Source organism: Trematosphaeria pertusa (genome assembly GCF_010094035.1).
Source record: "Trematosphaeria pertusa strain CBS 122368 unplaced genomic scaffold BU26scaffold_1, whole genome shotgun sequence".
Taxonomy (NCBI): Eukaryota; Fungi; Ascomycota; class Dothideomycetes; order Pleosporales; family Trematosphaeriaceae; genus Trematosphaeria; species Trematosphaeria pertusa.
The window spans coordinates 3,247,331-3,272,483 of NW_022987212.1; the positions used below are offsets into that span (position 1 = coordinate 3,247,331).

Below are 25,153 nucleotides of genomic sequence, written 5' to 3' on the forward strand. Positions count from 1 at the left end.
TTGCCAGGTGTTTGTTTTTTCCGCATGTTGTTTGTACAATTCAACCAGTCGCTCTGATTCTCGCCCGGCTAGTTTCCGGCTGCGCAGAACTAGCCACCGGCTCTGGTCGGTTTTTCGTTTGGATGGCAGGCAGGGCTGTTCAAGATTGTATAGATTAATTAGCCTGCTGCATATTGAGTGCGTGCGGTTACGTTACACAATACACTAGAAAATTCCAAATCTTTAGAGTGGTTAGCCATACGGGTGCCGCAGCTTCCGATGTGTGTGTGTCATTGTGTAATATCGACTTTGCTGACTCACGTGGGGTCTCATATGAGGGTAGGTCTGTTGGGTGGTCTTGGGTGGGGAGGTTGCGGAGTGTGGATAGAGTTGCTCCCTTCCCCCTGTCCTGGTTGGTTAGCTGCCGCTGCTAATCAGGTAATTCCCGGTTGGCTGACACGGTCGTGCTGTCGGCTACGCGCGAGTCATGGCTGGCTTTCTGACGTCGCGTCCCCGCTCAAACATCGAGTCCAGGGAATATTGTCTGCTCTCAAGAGTTCCATATATTCATCTCTCCCTGCCGTGACCGCTTCTTATCTTCCTCTCGAACAACATGGATTTATTCTTTGCTAGTTCGCCAAAGACGTGCGAGAAAGGTGGTACAGTACAGTATAGGTCTAGTTCCCGACGAGTCGAAAGCCGAGGAGTTAAGAGAGGGGCAACACCGACAGCGTACCTGAGCTAGTGCGAGTCTCTTTCTTATTCCCAGATCTCCTCCAGCAGGAAGCATGTCCTCTATCCTTCCCTTCTCTCCGCGCCTCGTTGAAAAAGATGCGAGTGGTCGCGCTCGCGCTCAGGCGTGGAGGATTTGGCGCCCGCAGTGCGTTCTTGAGGGTACCGCGGGGCTGCTGGCCGGAACAGCAGCGTCGGAGATATGCATCAGCGGCAGGCTCAGGCAGAGATGTCAAGGGCATTGCGGTTGTTGATCACTATTACGAGTATGTGGTGCATGCGTCTTCAATGGCTACGTCTGACGCAGCACAGTGCCATCGTCGTCGGAGCAGGCGGCGCAGGACTCCGTGCCGCTGTCGGCCTGACAGAAGCAGGATTAAAGACGGCATGCATATCGAAGCTATTCCCCACGCGATCACACACAGTCGCCGCTCAGGGCGGCATCAATGCCGCGCTGGGGAAGTACGTCCTTTCCATACTCCTCCTCCTCAACACCCCGCCCCAAGGTTAGGTTAATTAGAAACGAACCCACAAGCTAACACCAACCCCTAGTATAACCCCCGACGACTGGCGCTGGCACATGTACGACACCGTCAAAGGCAGCGACTGGCTCGGCGACCAAGACGCAATCCACTACATGACGCGCGAAGCCGTGCCCGCGGTGCTCGAGCTGGAGCACTACGGCCTGCCGTTCTCGCGCACCGCTGACGGGACCATCTACCAGCGCGCGCTGGGCGGCCAGTCGCTCGAGTACGGCAGGGGCGGGCAGGCGTACCGGACGGCGTGCGCGGCGGATCGCACGGGGCATGCTATGCTGCACACGCTGTATGGGCGTAGCTTGAAGGAGGGCGTGCGCTTCTTCGTCGAGTGGTTTGTGCTGGATTTGATGATGGTGGAGGGCAGGTGTGTCGGGGTTACGGCGGTGAGTCTGGAGGATGGGACGGCGCATCGCGTGTTTGCGCGGAATACGGTGCTGGCTACGGGAGGTACGTGGATTCGTTCTTGAGAGAGAGGGGGGAAGACTGATACTTCATAGGTTACGGACGCGCATATTTCAGCGCCACATCGGCGCACACTAGTACCGGGGACGGCAACGCCATGGTCGCCCGCGCAGGCCTTCCTCTCCAGGACATGGAGTTCGTACAATTCCATCCCTCAGGGATCTACGGCGCTGGCGTACGTCTGCCCTCCCCCTCCAAACCACGCTATCCCCCCACCCCCAACGACATCCTTCTAACACCTAGCGCCCACAGGTCCTCATAACCGAAGGCGCCCGCGGCGAAGGCGGCTACCTCCTGAACGCGCACGGCGAGCGCTTGATGGAGCGCTACGCACCCACAGCCAAAGACCTCGCCTCGCGGGACGTCGTCTCGCGCTCCATGAACCTCGAGATCCTGCACGGGCGCGGCTGCGGCCCGCTGCAAGACCACATCTACCTGCAGCTCTCGCACCTGCCGCGGGACGTCATCATGGAGCGGTTACCCGGGATCGCGGAGACGGCGATGGTGTTTGCGGGCGTCGATGTGACGCGGGAGCCGATCCCCGTGCTGCCGACGGTGCATTACTGCATGGGCGGCGTGCCGACGGATTTCAGGGGGCGCGTGCTGGATGTGAGGAAGGATGGTGGTGAAGATGGTGAGGAGAGCGTGGTAAAGGGGTTGTATGCGGCGGGGGAGACGGCGTGTGTGAGTGTGCATGGGGCGAATCGGTTGGGGGCGAATTCGCTGCTGGATATTGTGGTGTTTGTAAGTCGCTTTTCTTCCCCTCTCTCCTCTCTCCGGAACGACAGTAGAGATGCTGATAAAACGGGCCGGATAGGGCAGAGCAGCCGCCCTACACATCGCCTCGAACAACCCGCCCTCGGCGCCACACCACCCCTCCCCACCATCAATCGGGCTCTCCTCCCTGGACGAGCTCTCCACCATCCTCTCCTCCTCCGGCTCCTCCAGCACAGCCTCCCTCCGCGCCGCCATGCAGCGCACCATGCAAACCACGACGGCCGTCTTCCGCACCGCCTCCTCACTTTCCACCGGGCACACCGCACTCCAGGCCCTCGAGTCCCGCTTCAAGCACGACCTGCGCGTGGCTGATAAATCGCTGATCTGGAACTCCGACCTGATCGAGACGCTCGAGCTGCGGAATTTGCTGACGAATGCGGTGCAGACGAGCAAGGCGGCGCTGACGCGGACGGAGAGCAGGGGCGCGCATGCGCGGGATGATTATAAGGAGAGGGATGATGGGAAGTGGTTGAGGCATAGTTTGACGTGGCAGAGCGGGGTGGGGGAGGAGGTGAGGTATGGGTCGAGAGCGGTGAGGATGGAGACGTTGGATGAGAGGGAGTGTGCGAGTGTGCCGCCTGTTAAGCGGTCGTATTAGAGCAGTTGGTATGATGCATACAAGCCTAGAAGCCACTTGGCAGTGTTGCATTGCTTCGGTGGGATGAAATACAAGTAATCTAGCCGAGAAAGTGCGGAGCTCTCATCCTTTTCAAGGCGTGTATACTGAACACTAATTTTCCCATAGACCATCTTCCGCACCGACGCAGCGGCTTACACCACCCACACATGTCTTACGCGTGCCCAGCATCCAGTGCCGTCAACACGCCCCATAAACCTAATCATCCCAGTTCACCTTCAAGGCTATAAACATGTCAGCATCCGCCTTTGCCACCACAAGTAGTGCAAGAACTTACCACAAGGGAATGGCCAATAAGAGTCCCACATCTCGGTCAAGTACGCATGATACGGGTACTTGTCTCCCTTCTCCATGGCCTTGCTCACTTTATGCACTTGGCCCTGCATACCCTTCGCAGGCCTCAAGCCCTTCAGCTTCGCAACCTCCTTCACCATCGCCGTGAGCGCGACGCGTGTCATGGGTAGACCAAGGCACTGATGCGGGCCGTAGCCGAGATGTATGTAGGAGTCCATGGGGCGGGAAGGATCCAATTTGTCCGGGTTAGGGAAAATTGTCGGATCGTGCGACGCCGCGCGCAAGTTGACGAAGACGCGTTCGCCTGCTTTGAGCGGGATCGGCTTTCCGCCGTCGGTGAGCGTGGTATCCTTGGCCGCAGAGCGCAGGACGGCCGTCTCGCCGTTCAGACGACTAGCTTCCATGACATAATGCATCAGTTTCTCAAACGCCTCGTCTGTGTCTTTCTGCGCAAGAGCTTGGATGGCAGGCCAGTGTTCCTTGCCCTCGCCGAGGATGAAGTACTCGATAATCTGAGCGAACAGCTGCCCCTGGTTACTCACCATTCCGCCCGCCGTACCCAGAATATGGCCCCACACGAGCTTCTCCGGGTCCATACCGGTATCCAGCAGCCGCTGAATGAGGTGGATGCCGTAGCTCTTGAGCGCGGACTCGTTGGGCCAGACGGCTTGCATAATGGACGACAAGAACCCACTACTCGCAATAGCCTCGACGTTCTTCTCAACTAACTTCCCGAGGGTCTGCGTGGCGGCGTGCGACTTCACGTGCAGCGGGAAGCTGCCCGCGACATCGACGTCGAAGAAGATAAGCGCGAACACGCCAGACATGAGGAGGTAGAGTTCCGCTTCGGTGAAGACGCCATGCGGCCGCTCGTCCGTCTTGAGCGGCAGCATGAAGAGCTCCGAGCAGAAGTGCACGTGGGCGAGGTTGCCGACGTCACGGATGATGTCGACTTGGTTGAAGTTTGCGATCTTTGCGGACTTCTCTGCAAGGAGCTCGCGCGTTTTGGCGGTGTAGTAAGTGCGCACTTCTTTCTCCCAGTCGTTGACGTACAGCGCTTTCTTCATCATGTCGCGCGAGACGGCGTTCTTCGGGCCGTCGCCTGCGAGCATGAAGTCTTTCGCTGGACCGCCCATGAGGAACTCCATGGCTTGGCCCCATGTGACCTTGAACTCCTCTTTGTTCTTCATGATTTCAGTGGCTGTCTTGTAATCGCGCACGAGGTGTGGATGCGGTGTGTATGTTGGCTTGTCGAAGTTGTAGAGGTGGGCTTTGCCGATGTCGTTGAGGGCGACTTTCATAGCGGACGGGATGGTGAGCGGGTAGTGCACGTAGACGCTGTTCTGGGCGAAGTGCTGCGGGAAGGCACGCAGGAAGAGCTTGTAGAAGACGCAGCCGTTGTCGACGCCGAGGTCGCTGTCGGCGATGCGGTAGCCCCAGTTTGTCAGGGTGCGTGGGTTGTAGTCTAGTGTGTAGAATCTGTCACCCCGCACGAGCGCAACCGCATCAGAAAGCACTGCTCGTGAGACGGTGTATGAAGGCGTGAGGCCGGAGCCAGGAGCCAAAGGCATCTTTGCATCCTCGACTACGAGGCCGGGATAGATCTCCACCTTGTCGGGAGTGTCGTAGAGATGCTTGAGCTGCTCGGCGACGTACTTGTCCGAAGTGATATCCTCAAAAGTCCGATGTGGCTCCAGACCAAAGTACTTCCTGAATTCGTTGAGAGACCCCAGATTCCAGGCACGCGATTGCTCGATACCGAGAACTTCAATGGCGCGCATGACGTCCGGAACGCGATTCGGTCCAAAAGAATTCGCACAGTCCTCGATACTGTCCACCATGATATCAACGAGTGGCTGATCTGGCAGCGTTCCGTCCTCATTCCTCTTCAAGCCAGCAAAGCCGCGCTTCGAAGGATCCTTGTCCGTCTTCTTGTATACCTCGTTCAGCTTCATTAGAAACTCCATAGCATCGACCGACTTCGGGTCGCGACCTTTGCCGAACAGACCATTCCACATTTCTTTCGTCCACTTCTCGTCGCGGTCCGAGATAGTAGAGTGCCATCGGTATACCAGATTGAACTCAGCAGAGACTTGATTGCCTACGCCCATCGGCGCGTTCTTCATTTCAGCGCGGGGATTTAGCTGCCAGTTGCTATCCGTGCGGTTGAGATTCAGGATGGTGCGGACATAGTCGATGAGGATGATGTTAACGTAAAGGCCGCAGGTAATGAGTCGACCCGTTTGGAAGAGATCGTTATCATATTTGGCGAGCTTGGCCTTGTATGCTTCTGCTGCCTTCTCGTCCTTGGGGTCCGCTGGCGGAGTTGGCTTGGGGAAGCGGTTCTGCTCGTTGATAAGGGCAAGGTTCTCCACGACGTAGTTGTGGAAGCGGTTGAACATGACCAGTAACACGCCGACGCCTGGAGGGAAGAAAAGCAGCCGCGCCTCAGAGAAGCAGTCAGGCTTCAGCTTTCCGGCGACTTTTGTCCTCATCTGATCCTGCTCTTCCTGATTGCTGCCATAGAGAGGCGCGAGGTCAAGATACGACGAAGTCATCGAGTTCGCGTAGTCCTTATGATCTGTGCGGAAGCAGTCGTGAATGATAATCGAAGCGATGTAGAACAACACGCTCGAAATACGATTCGGATGCAATCCAGAATGCTTCCTCGTCATGACACTGTCGAAAATGACGCCCGGGTCCGGAAGTGCGGGTGTCTGCATCGTAGCCGGCTTGACTGTTCTTGCATACGGCGTGCCGGCGGCTCCGAGCTGCGGATGCACAAGGCTGTTGAATGAGCCATCAGCAGACCGATACTGGTACTTCGCGCCCAAATAAGACAGCGGGGGATGTTGCAAGTCATTCCATAGCTGCTCCAGGAACTGATGCGTCAGCTTATCGCGATTCTTCGAGCCATCTGGTAATTTTGCTGCGGTCCGGATCAAGCCCTCCATGAGGTACGTCTTGTCGTCAATCGCCTCTCCTGACATCTTCTTCGCCTGGATCTCGATCAAGGTCTTGATATCCGAAATGTCGAGATTTGGAAGGTCCCGAAGATCGCCCTCGATCTTCTTGTACAGAGCGCTCTTCTCCTCTGGCGGCAGCTTCGAGCCATCTCCGGTGTCATCCGGGACGGGCGCCTTTGCAGCACCGAGGAGCTTGGCGAACGATTTGAAGGGTGCCGAGAGTTCCTTTCGCAGCTTGTCGAGCTCAGACACGTCGTCTGCTCTTGGAGGCGTGATGCCCGTTCGGGTGTCGACGTGATCCTTCCATGATGTTGAGTTGGACATGATGTAAACGGTCCTGTAGGGTGTTAACTGGAACCTGTGGCTTAACGTAACTAGAATCACCAGTCGAGCGTACTAATGGAACTTGTAGGATTGCAGGAGGAGGAGGAGGAGTGGTGCAGCAAGGTATTGGGAGTGTTCGTGGCGCTTTCCGCTTACGGAATCTAATCGTACGATCTCATGAAAGGGAAGGCATGTATGAACGCAGAGCGCAACGGAGATAGGAAAGAACACCAACTCAGACGCTTTAGAACGAGAAGATGGGAGGAATGTGTAGAGGAGCAACAGACGGCCTGGCAGAGACGGAGACAATCGAACGACTTACACCTATTTAAACCCCACACTAGAACTAGCTTAAAAATAGCGCTCGTCTCGGGTGAGCTACAAGGTGAGCTGCCAGACGAAATCACAAGAACCTCTCAAGCTTCCAAGAAAGAGTCCTGTCCTTCAATGGCTTTCAACGATGCGCAAGGCTGTAATCGTGGGGGCCGGCAACGCCGATACAAAAATAGCCGGCTAGCCGAAAGCAGAAGCAAAATACGAAGCGAGGCCGTTCACGTAGAAGGACTACGGTTTCAACCGATAAGCTATCAGAAAACGTCCCGCCAGGCACACATACACACACCCCTCTTATATCCCTCCCCTTCTGAAGGACGAAGAGATGGCTACGCATGTGCGGCTGAAGTCCGTCGTGTCCCAGGCGATATCAAACACCCTCCGCCTCCCGCTCAGCCCAAGAGCTGAGCTCCCCGCGCCTCGGCCCGCCAATTATCGGCTGCGCGCCAATCAGCGCCCCCGAATTACCACTGCACTGGAAGAGAACACCACGACCGACAGCTGGTCTAGCGGTCAGCTGGCGAAGAAGACACATTGCCGCGCGAACTGCGCTCCGCTTCTGGCAAATGTTGGGGTCCCCGGAGGACGAATTGGCCCGCCTTCAGCTAGGTAAGAGGCTTAGGCTAACCGCTGCCTGATGTGCCTGAAAGAAGGCAGGTCGCTATGAGGCGAGATCGTGTGATGCAGACCGCAGGAGCGGTCGGTTGAACCTACGAAGGAACCGTGGCTTGCGGCCTCGCGCGTACACATGCAGGACATTCTCGGTTGGGCCGAGCCGTCGCACGCGGGGAAACCACAGATCATGGGTTGAATTGGTCAATACTTGTTGCTATTAGATATTCCGTGTTGGCGGAAGCGGCGTACGCATTGTACGACAAAACGACTGCGATAAGCCGCTGTATGATCTCTGCTCTGGCCAGTCGCCGACATGCTACTGGGGGACATGGTGGTGGGGCAGGCGGGCCGAAGCAGAGCGCTATCAATGTGTCACGTCGCCTTGCCCTGAGTATGCCTTGACTCAGCCCTGAACTGTTAAGCTCCATCACGGATTGATCACTAGCCAGCCCAACCAGTCGACCCCAAACCAATCATGCCTCCTACTGTGCCACTAGCGAGCCTCGCATCTAGTAGATGCCTGGCAGGATTCCGTATCGCTTCCTCTTGTACTTGTCGCCGAACTCTTGACGGTAGCGTTTCTCCTTCTTCTTGGCCCACGCGCCCATCTGTGCCACTGCCATGATGATGAACACGACCGTGCTAAGGCTCCAATTGACTAGTGCGACCCCAACCCACGACAGTGTTTCGAACATGTAGTTGGGGCATGTGACCATGTTGAATCCTAGACCCTGCGGAATGCCCCGATCGGTGGTGCCTGGGCGGCGCAGGTTCCTGAGTGTGACGTGGGTGATGAAGTTGCACACTTCGCCGATTGTGAAGAGGGCAACGCCAAGGTACGTCAGGAGCGGGTTAGAGGGACGCGCGGTCTGTGCCCAAGGAGCGTATGTCCAGAAGGCCATGTTTACGCCCGAGAACAGCCAGTAGTATCCGCTGTTTTTGAAGATGTTGCGTGCAGGCATTGTGGCAGCCGAGAAGCGGTGCACGAAGAACGTCTCATATTCCCGCTTCAAGAAGTGCAGTACCACCAGTATCAGAGAGAGCTTCTGGAGCTCCGAGGGTGGGTCGGACGTGCGGTAGAGCAACGGTCGGGCGTAGTACATGAGAGGGTGGATGAGAAGCGGGCCGAGGTATTCGACGATAAAGACGGTACGCCATGAGATTTGGGGTCCTGACGCAAGCACATTAGCTACGGAATGGTATTGTGAAAGGCAGAGTACACACCAAGGTCTTTCACGTCGACTGCGCTCTTGTTTCTGAGCCCGGTGTCGTGCACCGTCACCTCACCGGTGCTGGGGATTGGCGTCCCATCGCTGCCCTTTGTAATCCTCAATCGATGGGGCGAGAACTTCGAGGCGTCCGCAATCTTCTGAAAGATCTGCGCAGAAGGGTCTTGCGGGCTGACGGTGATGGTCTCGGGCAGGTTCTTGATCGGACGGCCTATGTCGGTCAATTCTGTAGATGACTGAAATGTGAGGAATTGCACGTACCACGGGGGCGCACAACGAGCGAAATGGTGGACGAAGCCATTGTTGTGCTTGCGGAATGCTTGCGGAACTCTGGGGATCTACAAAAGATTTGGTGTTGAGGCCTGAGCTCTGTTGGCCCGGTCGCCGCTTGGCCTCAACGTCAGGCTATTCCAATTGCGGTTAGCCTCTTCCATCGCCCCACTGCGTGCCCACGGGAGGGCTGCCCAATATGGTACATAGCACAATTGATGATCATGGGGCTTCGAGGTCTTCAGATGCTTTCCTTAATTGTGGAGCCGCATCGAAGTAGCTCATCCCGAAGGGGTTCGCTACCCTGACTCTACTCTAACATCCACAGACTCAGCTAAACGACACTACCACCTGCCTCGCGACATCGGCTCCAAGGCAGGCAACGAGCTCGGCAATGATACCCTTCAGTGATTTAGGATCCCGGATGTCGCCGCTCTCCCAGGCCATCAGATCCTGCTTTCAGTCAGTGGATGGCTCAACATTAGATCGGGAGACGATGTCGTACATCTGCCTCGAATAGCCTTCCCCTAGCTTGTAAACGCTGGTGGTCGAGCTCGTAATCATTCTCGACTTCTTCCGCGGTCATCACTCCAGGGATCTTCAGGTCAAAAAGCGACGTGCCGTCCATTATGGCTTCTCCAGCCTCGGAGGCGCTGGGCAAAGGGTAATCGGAGAAATCGTCAACACCTGCCTCGTCTGGCTAGAGAAAAGTGAGCTTAGGGGTCTTCAGGAGTAGTTCGGGTACTTACAAAAGTTTCATCGGACTTGGCATCTTTTCGCTAGGGCCGGTTCAGCATGGGGCCCTTCCAAGACGTGTGCACTTACAGCTGGTTCGTTCAAGCCCTCATCCTTCAACTAGCGCACACTCAGCGTAAAGGCCTTCGCGGTATCTTGCGGACTCACACTAAGTTCCTTTCGTCGCCGCTCACGCGAGAGGGAGACGTACGTCTTCCTATCGAGCAGCGTTCGAAGTTCGCCGTCTAGCGGGTTCCACTGCGCACGGGCCATGTTAGCAACCTCTCCAGCATTAACTCGCCAAGACCCTCAAGATTAAGTTTCTACGTGGGAAAATCAAACACGCGGACTGCGTACTCCGGCCTACGTACCTCGTAGCTCTCAGGGTCTAGCACATGCTGTGGCCGGTATTCGCCCTTGTACCGCATCTTGGCGCATGAATGGATGTAGTAACCCATGTAGTAGTATTGGTAACCTCCTTCCAATGCTAGAGCTGTTTCTCGCAGAGCACTCAACTTCCCAAAGCTCCACTTCTCAAAGTCGGCGTGGTAAATGAAGTAAACGCCGCTGACGCAGTGTGGTAAAAGGTCCAGGACGGCCATAGCAATCAATCGACCGTCTAATCGATAGCATTGATGATGTGACCCCAGAGGTTGCGGTTTCCCGTCCTTCTGAGCGGTCTTGCGTCGGAGGGGCGAGCCGCACAGGAAGCGTTTGAAGCCATTCTCGGATATTTCGGAGGGCTTCTCGTGGTGGACATGCTGCTGGTAGTTGTGGAAGAGCTCGTATTTCTCCGGTGTAAAGGTGTCGGGTTCGAGAGTTATTTCGAAGCGATGTGCTGCGAGCGTGGCGATACACGTTAGTAGATTCCTTAAAGGTGTTGAAGGCCTTCAGGAGGGGCTCTCCAGATTTCGTGCTAGGACAGCATGGTGTGTACCCCGCCACGTACCAGGCTCTGGTGGTCGCTTTACGTTCGTGTATTCGCTCTCATGGACCGCAGTGATCAGATCGAACGTATTTCGCTGCCGGGCCTTCTCCCTAGATCTAATGAGTACTTGGTCGTCGGAAAAGCCAATATGTACTGACTCCTTGGACTTTGGATGCAGTCTCGCGGCCTCTCTAAGATATTCATCACCAAGGACGAACCTATTCCACCGATTCACTGCTTGTCTCTGGTCCTTGGCCGGCGTAAAGGAGGCGGCGGGGAGGCTAGGGCACAGTTAGCCCATGACTCGGCTGAAGCCGCTGGGGGCTGACCGTATGGTGTAATGGGGACAACAGTGCCGTAGGACATCCGGTTTGTAGAAGACAGTGCCGGATCTGGCGGTTGTTAGCAGAAGCAATACAGCGCACTAACATGCCGTGCCGAAGCCGTGCGCAGATCGGGAATGTCGTGCAGCGGCGGGCCGAGATTACCGTCTCCAGCCTCGATCTACCAGACCCTGATACACTTCGACAGTCAGGCTCTTGGACGAAAAGTAGTAGCTCGCTCCTGATTATGTAACGATGGTCAGTAACGGAGTTGACCGCCTTCCGAGTTCTTCCGCCGGACGCAAGACGACGGGGGCAGCGCAGCGAAAATCAACCGACATGTCGGCCCAAACACGAGGTGATGCGCTGTCTCGCGACCGTCTCATGGAGGCGGTGACCGACACAAATTGACGTTGAGATCTCCGCACGGGGCTTGGCGCCGTGTGCTTCGGTGCAGGGACAGTCGCTATTGATAGGCCTGTATGTCCTCATGCGGATGTCGCACGTGAACGCGGCCAACCTTAACAGAACATCAAGAGAAATGCGGAGGTCGGGTTTACCCAATCAAGGCAATCAATTGACGCCAATTGCTGTCGTGCTATTCGTGCCGGGCCTTCCAAAGCCATGCATGCGGTGCTGACGGCGGAGATGAAGGCGAGCATTTCACTTACGAGAATTCGGCGTGCGGCGGCCGGTCGAGGCGTCTTTGCAGTACCCGCAGCTCTCAGCGCTGTAGCCTGGGTATGATAGAGACCATTAGCGCCGTGTCAGACACTCCAGCATCGGGAGAGCGTGGTCCGTCGTGAGCAAGTAGCCGGAGAGGTCGCTATCCAGCCAGGCGGGCACGAGCCCCAAGCGAGCGAGATGGTTGGAGCAAGACATACCGAAGGGCGTCACAAGGGACTGCATGAAGGCAGCATAAGCGTGGGAGCGGGCGGAGGCGGTGGGGGCAGCCCCGGCGGAGCAGCGCGAGTGGTGTCGCGAGGGTCTGGCGGACGGAGCGGCGGAGGGACGAGGGAGCCGTTGAGAGGGAGTGCCGTGTAGTAGTGAAGGCTGCTCTGACAGCGCAGAATGACAGTCTGGCGTGCGGCGGAGAGGGCGCGCTGCTCGGCGGAGGAAGGGGGCCGGCCGAGAGCTGAGGGCGTTGTGCGGCGGCGGTAGCACCGCGCAGCAGGCAGCGGTCCAGATATCGGATCTGCGTCTTCACGAGGGCGAGGGTGCGCCTGCTACTGGGCGATTCGGGCGCTCAAATACCCATGGCGGGCTGCCGCACCCACGTCATGGCGAGAGTGCGCGCCTGGCACGCTGCACGGCGGCGCAAAGGCCCGGCAGGCGTCTTTTGCGCGAGGACCGCAGCCCGACGCTGGCAGCAGCGCCTATCCGCCCTCGAAGCGTCGCCGCGACTGCTGGATGCGCCGCGTATATAGCAGGCACCCCGGCCGCTGCTGCTCTGCGCTCGCCTTGGCGCGCCAGTCGGGTCGCGCCTCGAGTGACGCTGCCCGTGGTGAGCCCGCCGCGGCCTTAGTCTCTCCCACATTTTTTGCTACGGGACCCTGATCGAATCACCTAAAACACCTACACGATCCACGATGTTTTCTCTCCTCCCACTGCGCAGGTCCCTCCAGCATCCTCAGCCCCGTCCCCCGCGGGACTGAGCGCAGCCCCTCCGCCCGCAAGCTCCCCTTGTCCCCTTCACGCCCGAGCAGTCCCCCCAAGCCGCCGTCGCCGCTGTCTGCTCGGCTTCATCTCCTCTGCTCACGCCCCTTTCTGCTCGCCGGCCCTGCCTCTCCTTGAACTCCCCGATTGTCGCGTTGAGCACGCCGCACCGCGCGCTGGTGGCGCCCTCCCTGCCCAAGCCGCTCTTTGAAGGTACCTCCGCATCGACCATGGCCGCCTCCCAGCAGCTGCCCATGCAATCCCGCACCGGCCGCACCAACCAGCGTAAGTGCCCTGAAGAAGCAGACTTGCAGTCCGCACAGCAGCAGGAAGCCCATATCTACCCTAAATTTTCATCCTAGTGCTATTCACACGCTAACCCCTTTGTAGGGTACGGCTCCCAAGGCGAGCGCCTGGTCGCAGGCATTGTCCCGCTCTCTTCCGACAAGTACTACGTGCTCCTCATCCAGTCCACGCGCCGCGGCGGCTGGGTGCTCCCAAAAGGCGGATGGGAGACGGACGAGGCGACGGCCCAAGACGCGGCCAAGCGCGAGGCCTGGGAGGAGGCCGGCATTATATGCAAGATCAACTACGACCTCGGCCTCATCCCCGAGCGGCGGAATGCCGGCCAGCTCACCGCGCAGGCCCCGAAGGCGTCGTACCATTTCTTCGAAGGCACTGTGGAGAAGCAGGAGACCCAGTGGCCCGAGATGCACAAGCGGTCGAGACAGTGGTTTACATACTCGCAAGCAAAGCAGGCGTTGGCGGATAGACCAGAGTTGCTGGATGCATTGGACCGGTGCACCATGCATCGGTAGATGAAGAGTTTGGGGGTTGCGGCGGCGAGGGCCCCAAACTCACGCAAGACATACCCCATCTCGTCGGGCGGCTGATTTCTCTTTTCGTCATGATGCATAACGGCAGGGCCTCAAAAAGTCGGGAGGGTCATAGACTTTGAATGTCTGTTTTCTTTTTGTCGCAGCTGGCGTCGGTGGCTGTATTCGACTACTAGAAAGATGCATATGCGGCTCTGCACCACGAGGGAGCCGCGAGCCACTCGAGCTCGCCCAATGCAATCTGGCCACTGCCAAGGATCCTGTTTTTCTTTCCTCACGCCCTAATATCCCCCTCGAGCTTTTCGATAGGATTGGAAAATTTCGGCATCGAGTCACATTGCTGCTTGAGATCTCAGCGCCGAGGCTCCCCTAGCCTCAAGTCACGTGACGGCGTGGATTTCTCAGTCCGCCTCTAAAAGCGAGGCCATTGATTACAAAAAACAGGATGCATTTCCAGCAGTCCTTGGCTTATGGTGCTCTACTACGGCGGCTTTGTAAGTTGTGGATGTCGGCTATGTGCCCCTTCCATCCTGCGCTTATGTAAGCGCACAGCTTCCATGCGCGTACGATTATCATTTTTTCTATTCCAAGGTTCCATTGAACTGTCTTGCAATTCGGACAGTCTGCAGTTTTATCTCCAATTATTTCCGGTCTTTCAGTCTAGGTTTCGATGCTCTCTTCTCACGGTCTGGAAACGCTAGGGAAATATACGCCGTCAGAATGATAGAATAGCACCTGCTGGAAGTATAAAGGAATCTGCACAAGTCGCTGCGGTAAACCCATCTTGCGCCACCACGTTATTGGGTTGACAAGCATCATACCAACAGGCCGGCCATCGTTCCCTCCGGAGGGCAATCGAACACAACAGACTCATTGAAATCTGGCTCTGGCAAGGCACGATATTCCTCTCTCTTCGGCGGCCGTTCGCAACTCGACTAGACGGTACGACTCTGTCGCGTGGGTTTTGCTGATCTGAACAGTTACCAAAGGGGGTAGCTTAGCCCAACCTTTCGCAAAAATATCCGAGAAGGGCGTCAGACGAATGATAGCTCTCAGGGCTCAGGGTACGAACAACACAACACGTTAGAGGCTGTGCTTGGCACGTACTTACCCTCACGTAGGCACAGGTGCCTTTACAGATGTTCTACAGATGCCTTTAAGTTGCACGCCTTTATAACAACACTCCTAGGGCCAAGTCTTACTAAACATGCAGCTTCGATAGCAGACCATCGTATCAGTTACACCACGCTAGAAATCGGATGCCTTAGGCATTACCCGAAGGAGAGCTACCTGCGTTCGAGGTCGTGAAGGAGCTGCGTGCGCTTCCTTTGCTCAACATCCCCGGCCAAGGTCCAACGATCAACAGCAGTCTCTCACCTTGCCACCTGCTATCGCGTGTAAGATGAAAAAGCAGATGCGGGTTGAATATCTATACACCCCGCATTAGAGTTCGTATTTTCTGCCTGAACGGGGCACTAACCAATGAAATCAGTACCACAAATGCACGAGCTCCTCGTAGGCTAGATATACAGTAATAACCAGTCAAGACCCAGCTGCCATCGGATGTAAGATCAAAAGCTTAATCACCGATGCGCGCCTCAGTCATTGGCTGACCTCTGCCCATGCCCGCCAAGCGCTGCTGTTCGGTCCAATCAAAGTAAAGAGACGCCTGACGTGTTGCTGCATACACTACCCATGCAGCTTTGTGGCTTGACAGCGGTGTGCCATTACATCCCATTCATTCCCTTTCCTTCCCCACCTTCCCTTCCCTTCCTTCCCTTCCCTCCCTTCCCTTCCCTCCCTTCCCTTCCCTCCCTTCCCTCCCTTCCCTTCCTTCCCTTCCTTCCCATTTTATCCCATTTCATCCCATTTCATGACATCCCATCTCATGATGTCCCATGTCATGACCCCCCATCTCGTCAAGATTTTGGAGTGGCTCAGTTTAAAATGCCACTCCTCGTTGCCCACATACAAATGCGACTTCCCCGAACCTCCTCAGCGCATTACGCTACGCTAGCTAACTTTCCCACCCGTCTATGCGCAGACTCCAGACTCCCAAGCTCCACCTAACCAATGCCGATGCCGTATCCTCGTAAGCCTTGCAAAGTCCCCAGCCTCGCACCCTACATACTCAAAAGTTACTAGACAACCTCACTATCAGCGGTTATCATATCGAACATGCTAAAGCAGCCGCATTCTCGAATTGGTCCAAAGAAGCAATCTTCAGTCTCCTCGGTGTCTGCGCCACTGTGATCTGCTTCATAGTTAGTCTTCTGTGGCCGCGCCTTCGAAGGCGGTTACGGTCACTTGATCGCAGAGAGGGTATGTGCATTCTCATGCATGATGGGTATCCATTGACATGGTATATATGTAAAGATGTTGAGCATGGCATTCCCGTTCGAAATGCTCCCGTTCCAGGCCGAGCACGAACTATCAAGTCTTGGAAACGGCGCGATGCACATGCGGTTCGGAATGAGCTGCAAGCGAAGTATACGGCTTTGCTTCAGTTGAGGCGAGGAGGATATTGATGCGGAGCGAAGAAGTGGATTGCACAGTACACGCTAAACCATAAAAGTAAGAAAATGAACATTTTCTTACTTTTAAGGTTCAGCGTGTGCCTACTTCTACGAAGATCAGAATGCCCTATGTCGCATTACCCTCATCTGGTCACAGCCGTGAAGCATTTTCAATCGTTCTTCTCGTTGACACAGTCTGCATTCTGACCCAGTTTCTCAATCGTCATCTTCCATGATCATTTTACGTCGCTTAGCTGTCAATGTTTCCGAAGAAAACCACCAGAACTGCACAATAGCCTGCTGCCGCCGCAAGAATCTCATGTCGGCGTGCTTTCGTGAATAAGGAAAGTATGCATGAGAACGCCAGCGTGAAAACGATGAGTGTGCCCATGCATTGCATGTATGACTTTTCGACGCCAGAGTCGTGAACCATGCGGTACAACAGATAAATCGGGAGGACCAGGAGCGTGAGTATCGAAATCGTGAGTATGCCATTGGTGAGAATGGCGATGCGAGACGGCGTGTAGTATATCTCGTACTGGTCGATGTTGTTCGGCGGTCTTGCCGGCATGATTTTACCTTGGTCAATTTTGGTCTTCTTACGCGTCTCCTAGGGAGTGTTGTTAGAGTGCGCCGTAACTCCATTATTGAAGTACGAAAATGGGGTGGCACCTTCGAACGAAACAGGAGGTCGATCGGGCCGCAATGGCATGTCTTGAGAAATCCCTCGACGATGCTATCAAGCCAGGCATGCTCTCGGCCCGCTCGTATAGTGACCAGGTCCTCCCTGTGGTGGATCCAAGACGCCTCTTCTTCGTCGATGGCCGTGCGATTGTTTAAGTATCTGCCGACGCTCTCACATTCGTCATCCGAGGGCTTGATAAATGCCTTCATCTTCTGAGCCGCAGTTAGGATTTTTGCTGTCTGGATTAGTCCAACCAGTTGCGAAACACTACTGATGGGTTCGAGTACCGTACGAGCAAAACGTCAATTCGATCTTTTTCATCAAATCTCGGTGTCTCTCAGCGTCTTGTCCTCGGACGTCCCGCCAGCATAGGCGGTTCTCGTCTTCGTTGATCATTCGGCACTCAAGATCATAGAGTTCTTCTTCCAGCAGCCGTAGCTCTTCCTGTTTTTGCATGAGCAAACGCGCTTGGAGATACCCGAAGCGTCTGTAAATGGTGAATCCGTCGTCACTATCGAGGAACGCAGCAACGTTCGGGTATCCTTTCGGAAAGTCGTTCACTGCGGACTAAGTAAGCCATGCTCAAGAATGCGCAGGAATATGTAGAGCGTACACCTGGCGGTCACAATGGGTGTGTGGTATTTTTTCCGAGGTAGTATATGCTGAATGTGCTCCACCAACGAGCTCCATTTCGAGAGGGGTTTGCTGTCTGAGACGAATTAAGGGGATATCTGGATGTGTTGCAAAGCGCATACGTACTCTCCGGTGAGTGCGCTACCGTGCTCCCTGTGAGGCTAGTGTGAAGGGGCGGAAAGGCGGGGTTAGAACGAGGCTCGTGCCCTTCCTGGAGTCCCGCCTCACCTTCCTCTTGCGCTCTCTCGACGTTTTGAAGCTCACCCGTCATCGACCTTAGCGGCAGATAACAAACATTTTATTGAAACTGTTCTCGACACCTAGACTACCCTTATACACGAATAAAGTTTTGCCACCGTTCGTATAGTGAGCCAGCGACAGATCAGCCTTGGTTGCAGCCTTTCACACCACCTTTAAATCCGGTCCGTTGCCGCACTTCTCAGTGGCCCTCAATTAGGCCATAACTCTTTCTGCAGGAAGAGGGTAGGGCAATCCTGCCAGAGGTCTTTTTTGTTTCCATCTTTTAGATGATAACCCCAGCTGCGTCCAGACTGATGCACGCTTACGACCTCGGCCTGTATCCAGCCTGTGTTGTCCCCCCTCACCCATACTGTATCCCCTTTATGATATCTCTGAGGCCATGACCGCTGGGCTTATTTCAGCATTGGTATTTATTTTCTTTTGGACTTGGCTCACATTTATAGCACCTGGGTCATTATTGACGTTCGCCCGCCATTCTGGTGGTTCACTGAGCTAGAATTGTTAGACCCTCTACAGACCGACGGCAAATCATCCTCGCTCACCGATTCGCGATCATGGGTATTCTTAGATGGCTGCTGATCTGCGGCCGTGGAGTTTCCCGCTGTCTTCGACTGCGTTTCTGCCATGTTGGGGAATAGTGACGACGCTTCGAGATGTAGGAAGGATTCCTCGCAACTACCCCGAATCAATGAGCTAAACAATGGCTATAAATACGGGAGGAACTGCTCTCACCCACCTCCAACCACACTCGGAGTGGTAAGATCACCTTTGAAGCTTTCGATAAATTTTGTCATCGGCGTTCAACATCAAGTGACGAAAGCCATAGATACAGCCACAAGGCTGAGAAAAGCAAATAATTCTAACCCGACCAAACGCGCTTGCGAAAGGCCATTGGCCCGTCTCAACGCCTCGGGCGTACGCAATAGCTTCCGCTTCGCCTATTCGAACCGCAAGGGACGAACCGGTGTTCACGAGGTACATTCGATGTCTGCTCACCTTTGGGGCTTGGTCGGGTGAGGTGGTGCGGATACCAAGGTGCAGGAGACTCGTATGCGATTCAGCTTGGATGCGTTCAGCCTTCAGCCTCATGAGAGACATGGATCTTATAGTCGACCTATCCGCTTCCGCAAATTCATCGGGCTTAGCATGCGTAGGAACACAAATCCCAAGTTACTGCTTGACTTCATCAAAAGCCCTTTTCACAAATCTTCGCGGCCCACAATTATGCCCACGGATGAACTGCAGATCGACTCGTCCGCAATTCCGTGGAGCGACACAGGAAGGAACCTAATGAAACGAGATGAAAGCCCTGCTTCGCCCCTGGAGCCACTCGAAGTTCTAAGATTGCAAGCAGATTGCCAGGAGTTCCGCAAAGCGTTCGATGACAACATGAAGAATAAGCCAATCCATCACGACCATGGATACGTGCTTCTCCTGTCATGGGAGGACGAGCTCGACGACCTCCAAGTAAAGGACGAGGTACGCTATGTACTGGATTTCTGAGTTAGGCGAGTACTTTTACTAAGAGTCTCTAGGTATTCGAACTGCAGCGGGTGTTTACTGACGAGTACGGCTTCGACGTCACTTGGAAGAAGCTGGACAACAAAAGACCCAAACACCAGCTGAACTGCTTCTTATCCGAATTCATGTATCAGCATGACAACGAGTACACCCTTCTAATAATATACTATGCTGGTCATGGTAGTTATCGCGACAATAGTGTACACTTGCATGCGTACGGTAGCCAGATTCTCGCAGCAACTGCTCTTTGCGCTGACGATTTCTAGGTCGACAAGCCAGCAAACGGACGCCGAGAAAGCGAGAAATCACATTGCCTGGTCCGGCGCCGAGGACAATATCACTCCCACTGAAGCGGATGTCCTCGTCATCTTTGACTGCTGCGAGGCGGGAGGACTAGGCGGACTCAAGGTCCGCCATTCTAGGCCCAGCTTCGAGTTTATCGCGGCATGCGGAAAGAAAGAACGAACTCCGCGCCCTGGGGAGCGTTCTTTCACTAGTGGTCTGATGTGGGCTCTGAAGGAACTACGAGAGGATTACCCGTTCTCAGCAATCACTCTGGTGGAGAAGATCAAAAAGTATCCCCTCCTTCTTGAGACTCAGAGCCCAGAGCTGCTGCGCAGAAATGAGTTCGCAGATGGTCTTGTCTGGATTTCACCTCTAAATGTGGTGGGTCCCAAACCGGAAGCGGCGGTTCAGAGCGTGAAGCGGGATCCGCGACACGAGTACATCGATCTCCGGTTCAACTTCTATCGGAGAGTAAAGACCGAGGATGCTAAAAACCTAGCGAAACATCTCAGCCCCCTCGTTAGCAGCGAAGAGTCCTTTGGCGCAAAGCATATCACCTTGCTCGACATCTCATCAACATTCTCAAAGGCGGTGGCTGGATTCCAAAGTTCCAGCATGGCGAGCAAGCGTAAGTCATTGACGCCGACGCCACAGATCATGCAGTATTCCCACGAAGAGGACTCTGAGGGTAAGTTGCGCTTCCAATGGCAACGGCGGCTATCTAACAATTGATGATTAGGTTGCCCGCCAACTAAAAGATCCAGACAAGACGACGCTCGCGGCCCTTCATCAAATCAAGACTATGCCGAACCTAGCATTTAGTGGGCAGCACGTCTGGAGCTTCGCGTCAAGCAGACGGACGAGTAGATACTAGCGTCCACCACCCATGAGATGGTCAAGGAGCTACCTGCAAGAAGACAACCAAGACAGCTGCGTATCTACATTCACAATCAGCAAGGGGGTGGCCCGCCGTGTTCTTGGCTACTTACGCAGCAGTAGCCCCAAGGCTCTCGAATGGCCTCGCCGCCGTCGTAAACGTAACCAAACAAAGGAAGCACACCAAAAAGCTCGTAATAACCGCCAGTCTCTTCACAATATCCTCCACGAATGCGAGAATCCAGAGCGGCGCAATCAGCATCGTCATACCCAGCAATGTGTTTATCAAGCTGACGAAGAAATCAATCCTGTAATCGGAAGTGTACGCGACACTTTCATTTTGTATTTTCGACGCCTTCTTCCACAAGCTTGATTGCCGGAAACGCGACGATCGTTCAAGAAGTCGCCGTAGTGGCGCCTTTGCTTTTAGTGCTACGGCGAAGAGGTCGGATTCGTGGGTTATGTACTGCATTTCTTCGGTTTGGATCGCGCCTTCGTGGTTACGGAACCAGTTGGAGACTCTTTTTACATCTCGCCTGGGGACCCTGGGGCGAGAGCGAAGGTCAGAATGTTGAAGAATTAGTTCATCTTGAAGCTATCAGTGTACGCAATTGATGTGCAGTCTTCTCGAGAAGCTCACTATATGCTCGCAGTTTCCGTCCAATCTCCCTGATCAACTCCGATCTCTCTTCCGACGTGTCGTACCTAAACGAACCATTATGGACTTCCGGAGCAAGCGAATCACAAATCCGATCCTCAAGCGTGTGTAGCTGATTTTCCTGCTGCGATAGCTCGTCTTGAAGCGCCAACAGGACGCGTGCTGTAAGGTTGCTGAACCGCCGCAAAACGAAGAAGTCGTTATCTGACACTACAAAGTTCGTGAAGTCGCGGTATCCGGTGTGCTTCCATGGCTCGTCGTTCGCAGGTGCTTTGGATGATGAGCTAGTAGTCATGGTCAATTTGTGCCTGAGGCTGAAGGGGCGGTGAGGCCATTGGTAAGCGATCGCTAGTTAGGCAATTATGGTTAGGTAGATATTAGTCACCATGTCTTGGCGTCGTCTCAACCTATCCGAAATGAAACCGGCACGACGCGTCCGCAACATCGACCTCATCACTCTTAGCCGCCTGTATGTTCACTGGCACGATCAAAGTTTGCTCATCAAGTGTCCAATTCCTCATCGCACTCCGCCACAAACACACTCGGCATCCGTTAGTAATCCCACCCTTCCGATTCAGTCTCGCTCTCTTCATCGGCAGCATCAGTACTATCCTGTTCGTCTTCCTTCTGCGCTTCAAACTCTTCAATCGACTGCAGAGTATCGCCCTCGAAGAATGCCGGGTTGATATCCTGGCTTCCTCCATCCACAAAATCTGGAAGGAACAAGGTTGTGTGATTGATCGCCTCCAATACCAGGCCCAAGAAGATACCAGTTGCTAGAATCTTAACCACAAGCCTAGAATCGTCAATAAGTCCGAAAACGAATCTGACGACCTCGGAGGTCTGCTCGTCGGAGCCGGCCAAATGCACCAGGGAATCCAATACTAGGAACACGCTATCGCGGTCCGCAAGCATGTCGAGCAGGCGCCGGATTCTTTTCATGTTGCTACGGACATCTCGAAAGCTTGTACCCTCGGTGGGACTGCCTAGCGCAGCGATATCAATACCAGGCCGCTTCTTTCTCATTTGAATCAGAAGCTGGGCGGATAAACTTGCCGCACATGGACCGGAGCAGTCTTCGTCCATGGAGCCGCGTCGGAAGAGCTCGTTTACAATTGCCTTTCCTAGACAGAGCATAAAGGTCATTTATTTCGTTATGGTGAGCCCATCAGGTTATGGTTATGCAGCCAAGACAAGAGGCTGAGAGCTGAATGTACTCAACGCAACAATTGGCCGGCGAACCGATCACCGAAGTGAGAGATTGGCCAGTTGGCAGTTGGGCTGCCAATCAAGAGTAGGCCACCCTAGTTGCATGATCATCGAATGTTGCCGAGAATGAATCATGGGTGGGTTTGCTGATCAGCATCGGACATATATGCAAAGAGCTGCGAAACTACCTAGGTAGCTAATTCCTAAGTGAAAAGATCATGCGCAATCATGAGCGAAAGTGAGAAGGATGTCACTGCAGTCCAGACGGAGGATACTGTGCTAGTAGTAGAGAGAGGTGATTCTTACCTCTCCGAGAATTTTACTTTGATGACCGTCTGCTGACAGGTCTCTAAAGTGGGCGCGGAAGAATGGATAACCCGAACCCTCAATGCATCCGACATTAAGCAGATGAGTACTTCCTTCCACTCATTGCCTGATGTTAACAAAATGCACAAGATCAACGAGCGGAAGATAGAAAGGGCAGCAGCCAAGACGACTATCATGTAGGCATTGTTTCCACAGAGATTAGGTGGTGGCTGACTGCGTGTTTAGATTTCTATCAACTAAGATCGATGATGACAACACTGAGGACGAGATCGCCAGCGCGGACATGCGTGGCGCACTCTCAACGCTATATGGAGTTCCGGACACATTCTGGAGTCAGGTCTCATCTAGGATACAAGGGTTTTTTGGCTGTGACGCGCGTTTCGACTCCTCAGATCATCTGATACACCACCGTATGTTCGCCTTGTGTTCTCATTGGTTATGCACATTCTGAAGACTACCAAGGAACGTGGTATCGATATATGATCAAGCAGCTGAAGCAATGCGGCCTCATCAAGGCACTGGATCCGAAACAATTCGTATGGTGCCGGATCATGTGCTTCACTGACTAGTGTTCATCTGGCCAGTCCATAATGCTGTTTGCACCCATCGAAGACCAGGTTCAGAAGAGAATACGAGAAGCTTTGATGGCCCGCGATGTACCACACAATCACTGGAATCCTTACTGGAGCCATCCCATCGTGCTACACACGGTCATCGAAATCTGGGACGCATCGGTCTGGGATCTCCAGCCTTTAGTCAAGGAGGTGGAAGCTGCTCCTCTGCAGATTGCAAAGCAAGTATCGTCCCTGAAAGAAGAAGCTCCGGAAGTCGATTTCCCAAAACTCCACGAGATAATGCGGTACGCGCTCCATCACGCTGAAAATCTGCAAGTGGCAGTGGACGCTGTCAAGAGCATGAAAGATCATTATATAAACATCAGCCAGAACATTCAATCGCCCGATCGAAACCTTTCAGACATGAAAAGAGGAACGCTATACACCCTGGAATATCAGCTACAAATCCTGTCGAACTTGCAGATACGCGCGATTGCATACAAAGACAGAATGAATAACGAGATCACGCTTGTGAGTAGAGTTCTCTCCCGCTAACCACAGCACGGTGATAACATTGCCTAGTCCTTTAACAGCGTGAACCAGTATGACACCCGTATATCTCTCGAGATAGGGAGGTCACAGTTGATCGATAGTACGGCCCTGAGAACAATTGCTTTCCTTACTTTGGCCTGTCTTCCTGCTACACTAGTCTGCGTAAGCATTGTTCATACAATTTCACTCCAGTTACTAGGCGCTGATCAATCATACTAGTCTATCTTTGGGGCGCCGTTCTTCAGTTTTTCACCGGGAAACGAGTCTAAATCCGAACAATTTGCTGTCTCCCAAAAGGCCTGGCTTTTGTGTGCCATCGCGTTGCCTATCACGGCGCTAGCGATAATCGGATGGTACTACTTTCAGAAGTCGAGGTATGGGCCCGGTATCTACTCCATGCAACACCACGAGTCTCTGTCTGCGTCGCCGACCTCAATGGTATAATCGTCGCACGCTGGGAAAATAGCAAGAGAAACCCATTGGTAAATCAGGGGGTGCGGCGAATATGGAACTCGGAAGAAGTGCGGAAGCATCTCGAATGCGCTGTCACTCAGACTGACCTTCCGCCAGAGCAGGTGAAGCCGTTCAATTTGCTGGAATTCGTCGGAAAACACATAAGCTTTCACCGGTGTCTTGCCTTATGAGTCTCAGTTTTACCTAGCTTAAGATTGTAGCTCGGATTTCACTACTCCCTGTGTATTCCTGCCCCCTGATCCCTTTTTTTGTCTAGGTAAGACGGAAGCGGCTCCTCGGGCACGTCAAGTTCGAAGTTCACCATGAGGAACATAGGCCTAACACTGTCAGAAAACAGCAGCGTTCATAAAAGCATGCTTTTATTATAGCATTTTCTGGTGTACATATCTGTGCCTAGTCCCTATGAGCGTCCCATCGCTAGGGCGAAGGACTACCTACCCCTGTGTTGAACGCCGAAGTGTTCGATTCAGCGTATGCGTCCAGTTACCGCGGCCTTTTAGGGGTGGAACACAGTTAGAGGGAGCAGAGGTGAGCTCTTCACAGAATTTTGTCTTCACATCATCCGTCTTCAGAAAGTTCCGGACCTTCATATCCGGTGGACGATTCATGTTGAAAAAAAGAAAAATGTGTAATTTTATAGAGAACTTAGAATGCATTTACCTGTATAAAAGTGATGCTGAATATAGATACTACTTTACGTAACCTAGAGTAATATAGCTATATTTCCTATATTTTTAATTAATTAACGTATATCTTAATACTTGCTACCTGCACTAATAAAAAGCAAAGAAACGCTAGGACTACTAACTGCACACTTAAATGAATTCAAAGCAAGTAGACTGATTGATTGATTTCTCTCGTTTTAAGTCACTAACCTATAGAGGTTATGCTGACTACGCCTACGCACAAAAGGGCTCAAAGGACGCCAAAATTAAGAGAAGGGAACAGGGTATCACAGAACCACGGG

General features: G+C 54.0%; 11 protein-coding genes across 11 annotated transcripts in view; 5 read left to right on the forward strand and 6 right to left on the reverse strand.

The window, feature by feature from the left end:
* The first annotated feature begins 544 nt into the window (after positions 1-544).
* BU26DRAFT_473243 (succinate dehydrogenase) lies at positions 545-3,143 on the forward strand. Its single transcript, XM_033825462.1, has 6 exons — positions 545-977; positions 1,024-1,173; positions 1,264-1,697; positions 1,748-1,887; positions 1,965-2,456; positions 2,530-3,143. The coding sequence occupies exons 1-6, from the start codon at positions 811-813 to the stop codon at positions 3,085-3,087; spliced, it is 1,941 nt and encodes a 646-aa protein (XP_033691768.1). The 5' UTR covers positions 545-810; the 3' UTR covers positions 3,088-3,143.
* BU26DRAFT_599398 (uncharacterized protein) lies at positions 3,113-7,036 on the reverse strand. The gene is made up of 3 exons (XM_033835097.1): positions 6,784-7,036; positions 3,404-6,723; positions 3,113-3,350 (listed from the first exon to the last, which is right to left on the reverse strand). Exons 2-3 carry the CDS (start codon positions 6,708-6,710, stop codon positions 3,325-3,327), a joined length of 3,333 nt encoding a protein of 1,110 aa, XP_033691769.1. The 5' UTR covers positions 6,711-6,723; positions 6,784-7,036; the 3' UTR covers positions 3,113-3,324.
* Positions 7,037-7,836: 800 nt separating this feature from the next.
* On the reverse strand, positions 7,837-9,239 carry BU26DRAFT_473246 (3-oxo-5-alpha-steroid 4-dehydrogenase family protein-like protein). The gene is made up of 3 exons (XM_033825463.1): positions 9,149-9,239; positions 8,883-9,098; positions 7,837-8,829 (listed from the first exon to the last, which is right to left on the reverse strand). Exons 1-3 carry the CDS (start codon positions 9,186-9,188, stop codon positions 8,168-8,170), a joined length of 918 nt encoding a protein of 305 aa, XP_033691770.1. The 5' UTR covers positions 9,189-9,239; the 3' UTR covers positions 7,837-8,167.
* A 248-nt stretch (positions 9,240-9,487) lies between these two features.
* BU26DRAFT_527057 (arginine-tRNA-protein transferase 1) lies at positions 9,488-12,052 on the reverse strand (the record flags this gene model as incomplete). Its single annotated transcript, XM_033830745.1, has 10 exons — positions 9,488-9,610; positions 9,663-9,857; positions 9,983-10,012; positions 10,061-10,150; positions 10,264-10,730; positions 10,842-10,930; positions 10,979-11,101; positions 11,150-11,212; positions 11,309-11,384; positions 12,028-12,052. The coding sequence occupies 10 exons, from the start codon at positions 12,050-12,052 to the stop codon at positions 9,488-9,490; spliced, it is 1,281 nt and encodes a 426-aa protein (XP_033691771.1).
* A 731-nt stretch (positions 12,053-12,783) lies between these two features.
* On the forward strand, positions 12,784-13,858 carry BU26DRAFT_28956 (uncharacterized protein). The gene is made up of 2 exons (XM_033821621.1): positions 12,784-13,084; positions 13,190-13,858. Exons 1-2 carry the CDS (start codon positions 13,030-13,032, stop codon positions 13,615-13,617), a joined length of 483 nt encoding a protein of 160 aa, XP_033691772.1. The 5' UTR covers positions 12,784-13,029; the 3' UTR covers positions 13,618-13,858.
* A 2,395-nt stretch (positions 13,859-16,253) lies between these two features.
* BU26DRAFT_473255 (uncharacterized protein) lies at positions 16,254-17,753 on the reverse strand. The gene is made up of 5 exons (XM_033825464.1): positions 17,596-17,753; positions 17,450-17,545; positions 17,124-17,396; positions 16,824-17,071; positions 16,254-16,761 (listed from the first exon to the last, which is right to left on the reverse strand). The coding sequence occupies exons 1-5, from the start codon at positions 17,738-17,740 to the stop codon at positions 16,402-16,404; spliced, it is 1,122 nt and encodes a 373-aa protein (XP_033691773.1). The 5' UTR covers positions 17,741-17,753; the 3' UTR covers positions 16,254-16,401.
* A 1,201-nt stretch (positions 17,754-18,954) lies between these two features.
* Positions 18,955-20,358, forward strand: BU26DRAFT_558209 (uncharacterized protein; the record flags this gene model as incomplete). Its single annotated transcript, XM_033832539.1, has 4 exons — positions 18,955-19,209; positions 19,266-19,465; positions 19,518-20,224; positions 20,276-20,358. 4 exons carry the CDS (start codon positions 18,955-18,957, stop codon positions 20,356-20,358), a joined length of 1,245 nt encoding a protein of 414 aa, XP_033691774.1.
* Positions 20,359-20,520: 162 nt separating this feature from the next.
* BU26DRAFT_513548 (uncharacterized protein) lies at positions 20,521-21,378 on the reverse strand (the record flags this gene model as incomplete). The annotated part of the gene is made up of 2 exons (XM_033827647.1): positions 21,053-21,378; positions 20,521-21,000 (listed from the first exon to the last, which is right to left on the reverse strand). The coding sequence occupies exons 1-2, from the start codon at positions 21,363-21,365 to the stop codon at positions 20,522-20,524; spliced, it is 792 nt and encodes a 263-aa protein (XP_033691775.1). The 5' UTR covers positions 21,366-21,378.
* A 137-nt stretch (positions 21,379-21,515) lies between these two features.
* BU26DRAFT_29070 (uncharacterized protein) lies at positions 21,516-22,349 on the reverse strand. The gene has a single exon (XM_033821635.1). It carries the CDS (start codon positions 22,214-22,216, stop codon positions 21,623-21,625), a length of 594 nt encoding a protein of 197 aa, XP_033691776.1. The 5' UTR covers positions 22,217-22,349; the 3' UTR covers positions 21,516-21,622.
* Positions 22,350-22,507: 158 nt separating this feature from the next.
* BU26DRAFT_499399 (uncharacterized protein) lies at positions 22,508-24,156 on the forward strand (the record flags this gene model as incomplete). Its single annotated transcript, XM_033826405.1, has 7 exons — positions 22,508-22,574; positions 22,635-22,782; positions 22,832-23,016; positions 23,060-23,142; positions 23,176-23,691; positions 23,743-23,874; positions 23,932-24,156. 7 exons carry the CDS (start codon positions 22,508-22,510, stop codon positions 24,154-24,156), a joined length of 1,356 nt encoding a protein of 451 aa, XP_033691777.1.
* An 870-nt stretch (positions 24,157-25,026) lies between these two features.
* BU26DRAFT_513550 (uncharacterized protein) overlaps positions 25,027-25,153 on the forward strand; it is an 855-nt gene continuing 728 nt past the window's right edge. The window contains exon 1 of the mRNA XM_033827648.1: positions 25,027-25,147. The gene's annotated coding sequence lies outside the window, so the exon portion shown is untranslated. The remainder of the gene's footprint in view (positions 25,148-25,153) is intronic.

Bases quoted from the DNA above. Each gene is read 5' to 3' on its own strand.
- BU26DRAFT_473243 (XM_033825462.1), top strand. From the start codon at position 811: ATGCGAGTGGTCGCGCTCGCGCTCAGGCGTGGAGGATTTGGCGCCCGC. The intron at 1,698-1,747 runs GTACGTGGATTC...GATACTTCATAG, and splicing joins TACGGTGCTGGCTACGGGAG to GTTACGGACGCGCATATTTC. The intron at 2,457-2,529 runs GTAAGTCGCTTT...CGGGCCGGATAG, and splicing joins TGCTGGATATTGTGGTGTTT to GGCAGAGCAGCCGCCCTACA.
- BU26DRAFT_28956 (XM_033821621.1), top strand. From the start codon at position 13,030: ATGGCCGCCTCCCAGCAGCTGCCCATGCAATCCCGCACCGGCCGCACC. The intron at 13,085-13,189 runs GTAAGTGCCCTG...ACCCCTTTGTAG, and splicing joins CACCGGCCGCACCAACCAGC to GGTACGGCTCCCAAGGCGAG.
- BU26DRAFT_473246 (XM_033825463.1), bottom strand. From the start codon at position 9,188: ATGGCTTCGTCCACCATTTCGCTCGTTGTGCGCCCCCGTG. The intron at 9,099-9,148 runs GTACGTGCAATT...TGACCGACATAG, and splicing joins GCTCGTTGTGCGCCCCCGTG to GCCGTCCGATCAAGAACCTG. The intron at 8,830-8,882 runs GTGTGTACTCTG...TGCTTGCGTCAG, and splicing joins AGTCGACGTGAAAGACCTTG to GACCCCAAATCTCATGGCGT.
- BU26DRAFT_599398 (XM_033835097.1), bottom strand. From the start codon at position 6,710: ATGTCCAACTCAACATCATGGAAGGATCACGTCGACACCCGAACGGGC. The intron at 3,351-3,403 runs GTAAGTTCTTGC...ACATGTTTATAG, and splicing joins TTATTGGCCATTCCCTTGTG to CCTTGAAGGTGAACTGGGAT.
- BU26DRAFT_29070 (XM_033821635.1), bottom strand. From the start codon at position 22,216: ATGACCTTTATGCTCTGTCTAGGAAAGGCAATTGTAAACGAGCTCTTC.
- BU26DRAFT_473255 (XM_033825464.1), bottom strand. From the start codon at position 17,740: ATGACGGGTGAGCTTCAAAACGTCGAGAGAGCGCAAGAGGAAGGTGAG. The intron at 17,546-17,595 runs GTACGTATGCGC...AATTCGTCTCAG, and splicing joins GGTAGCGCACTCACCGGAGA to ACAGCAAACCCCTCTCGAAA. The intron at 16,762-16,823 runs GTGCCACCCCAT...AACACTCCCTAG, and splicing joins ACCTCCTGTTTCGTTCGAAG to GAGACGCGTAAGAAGACCAA.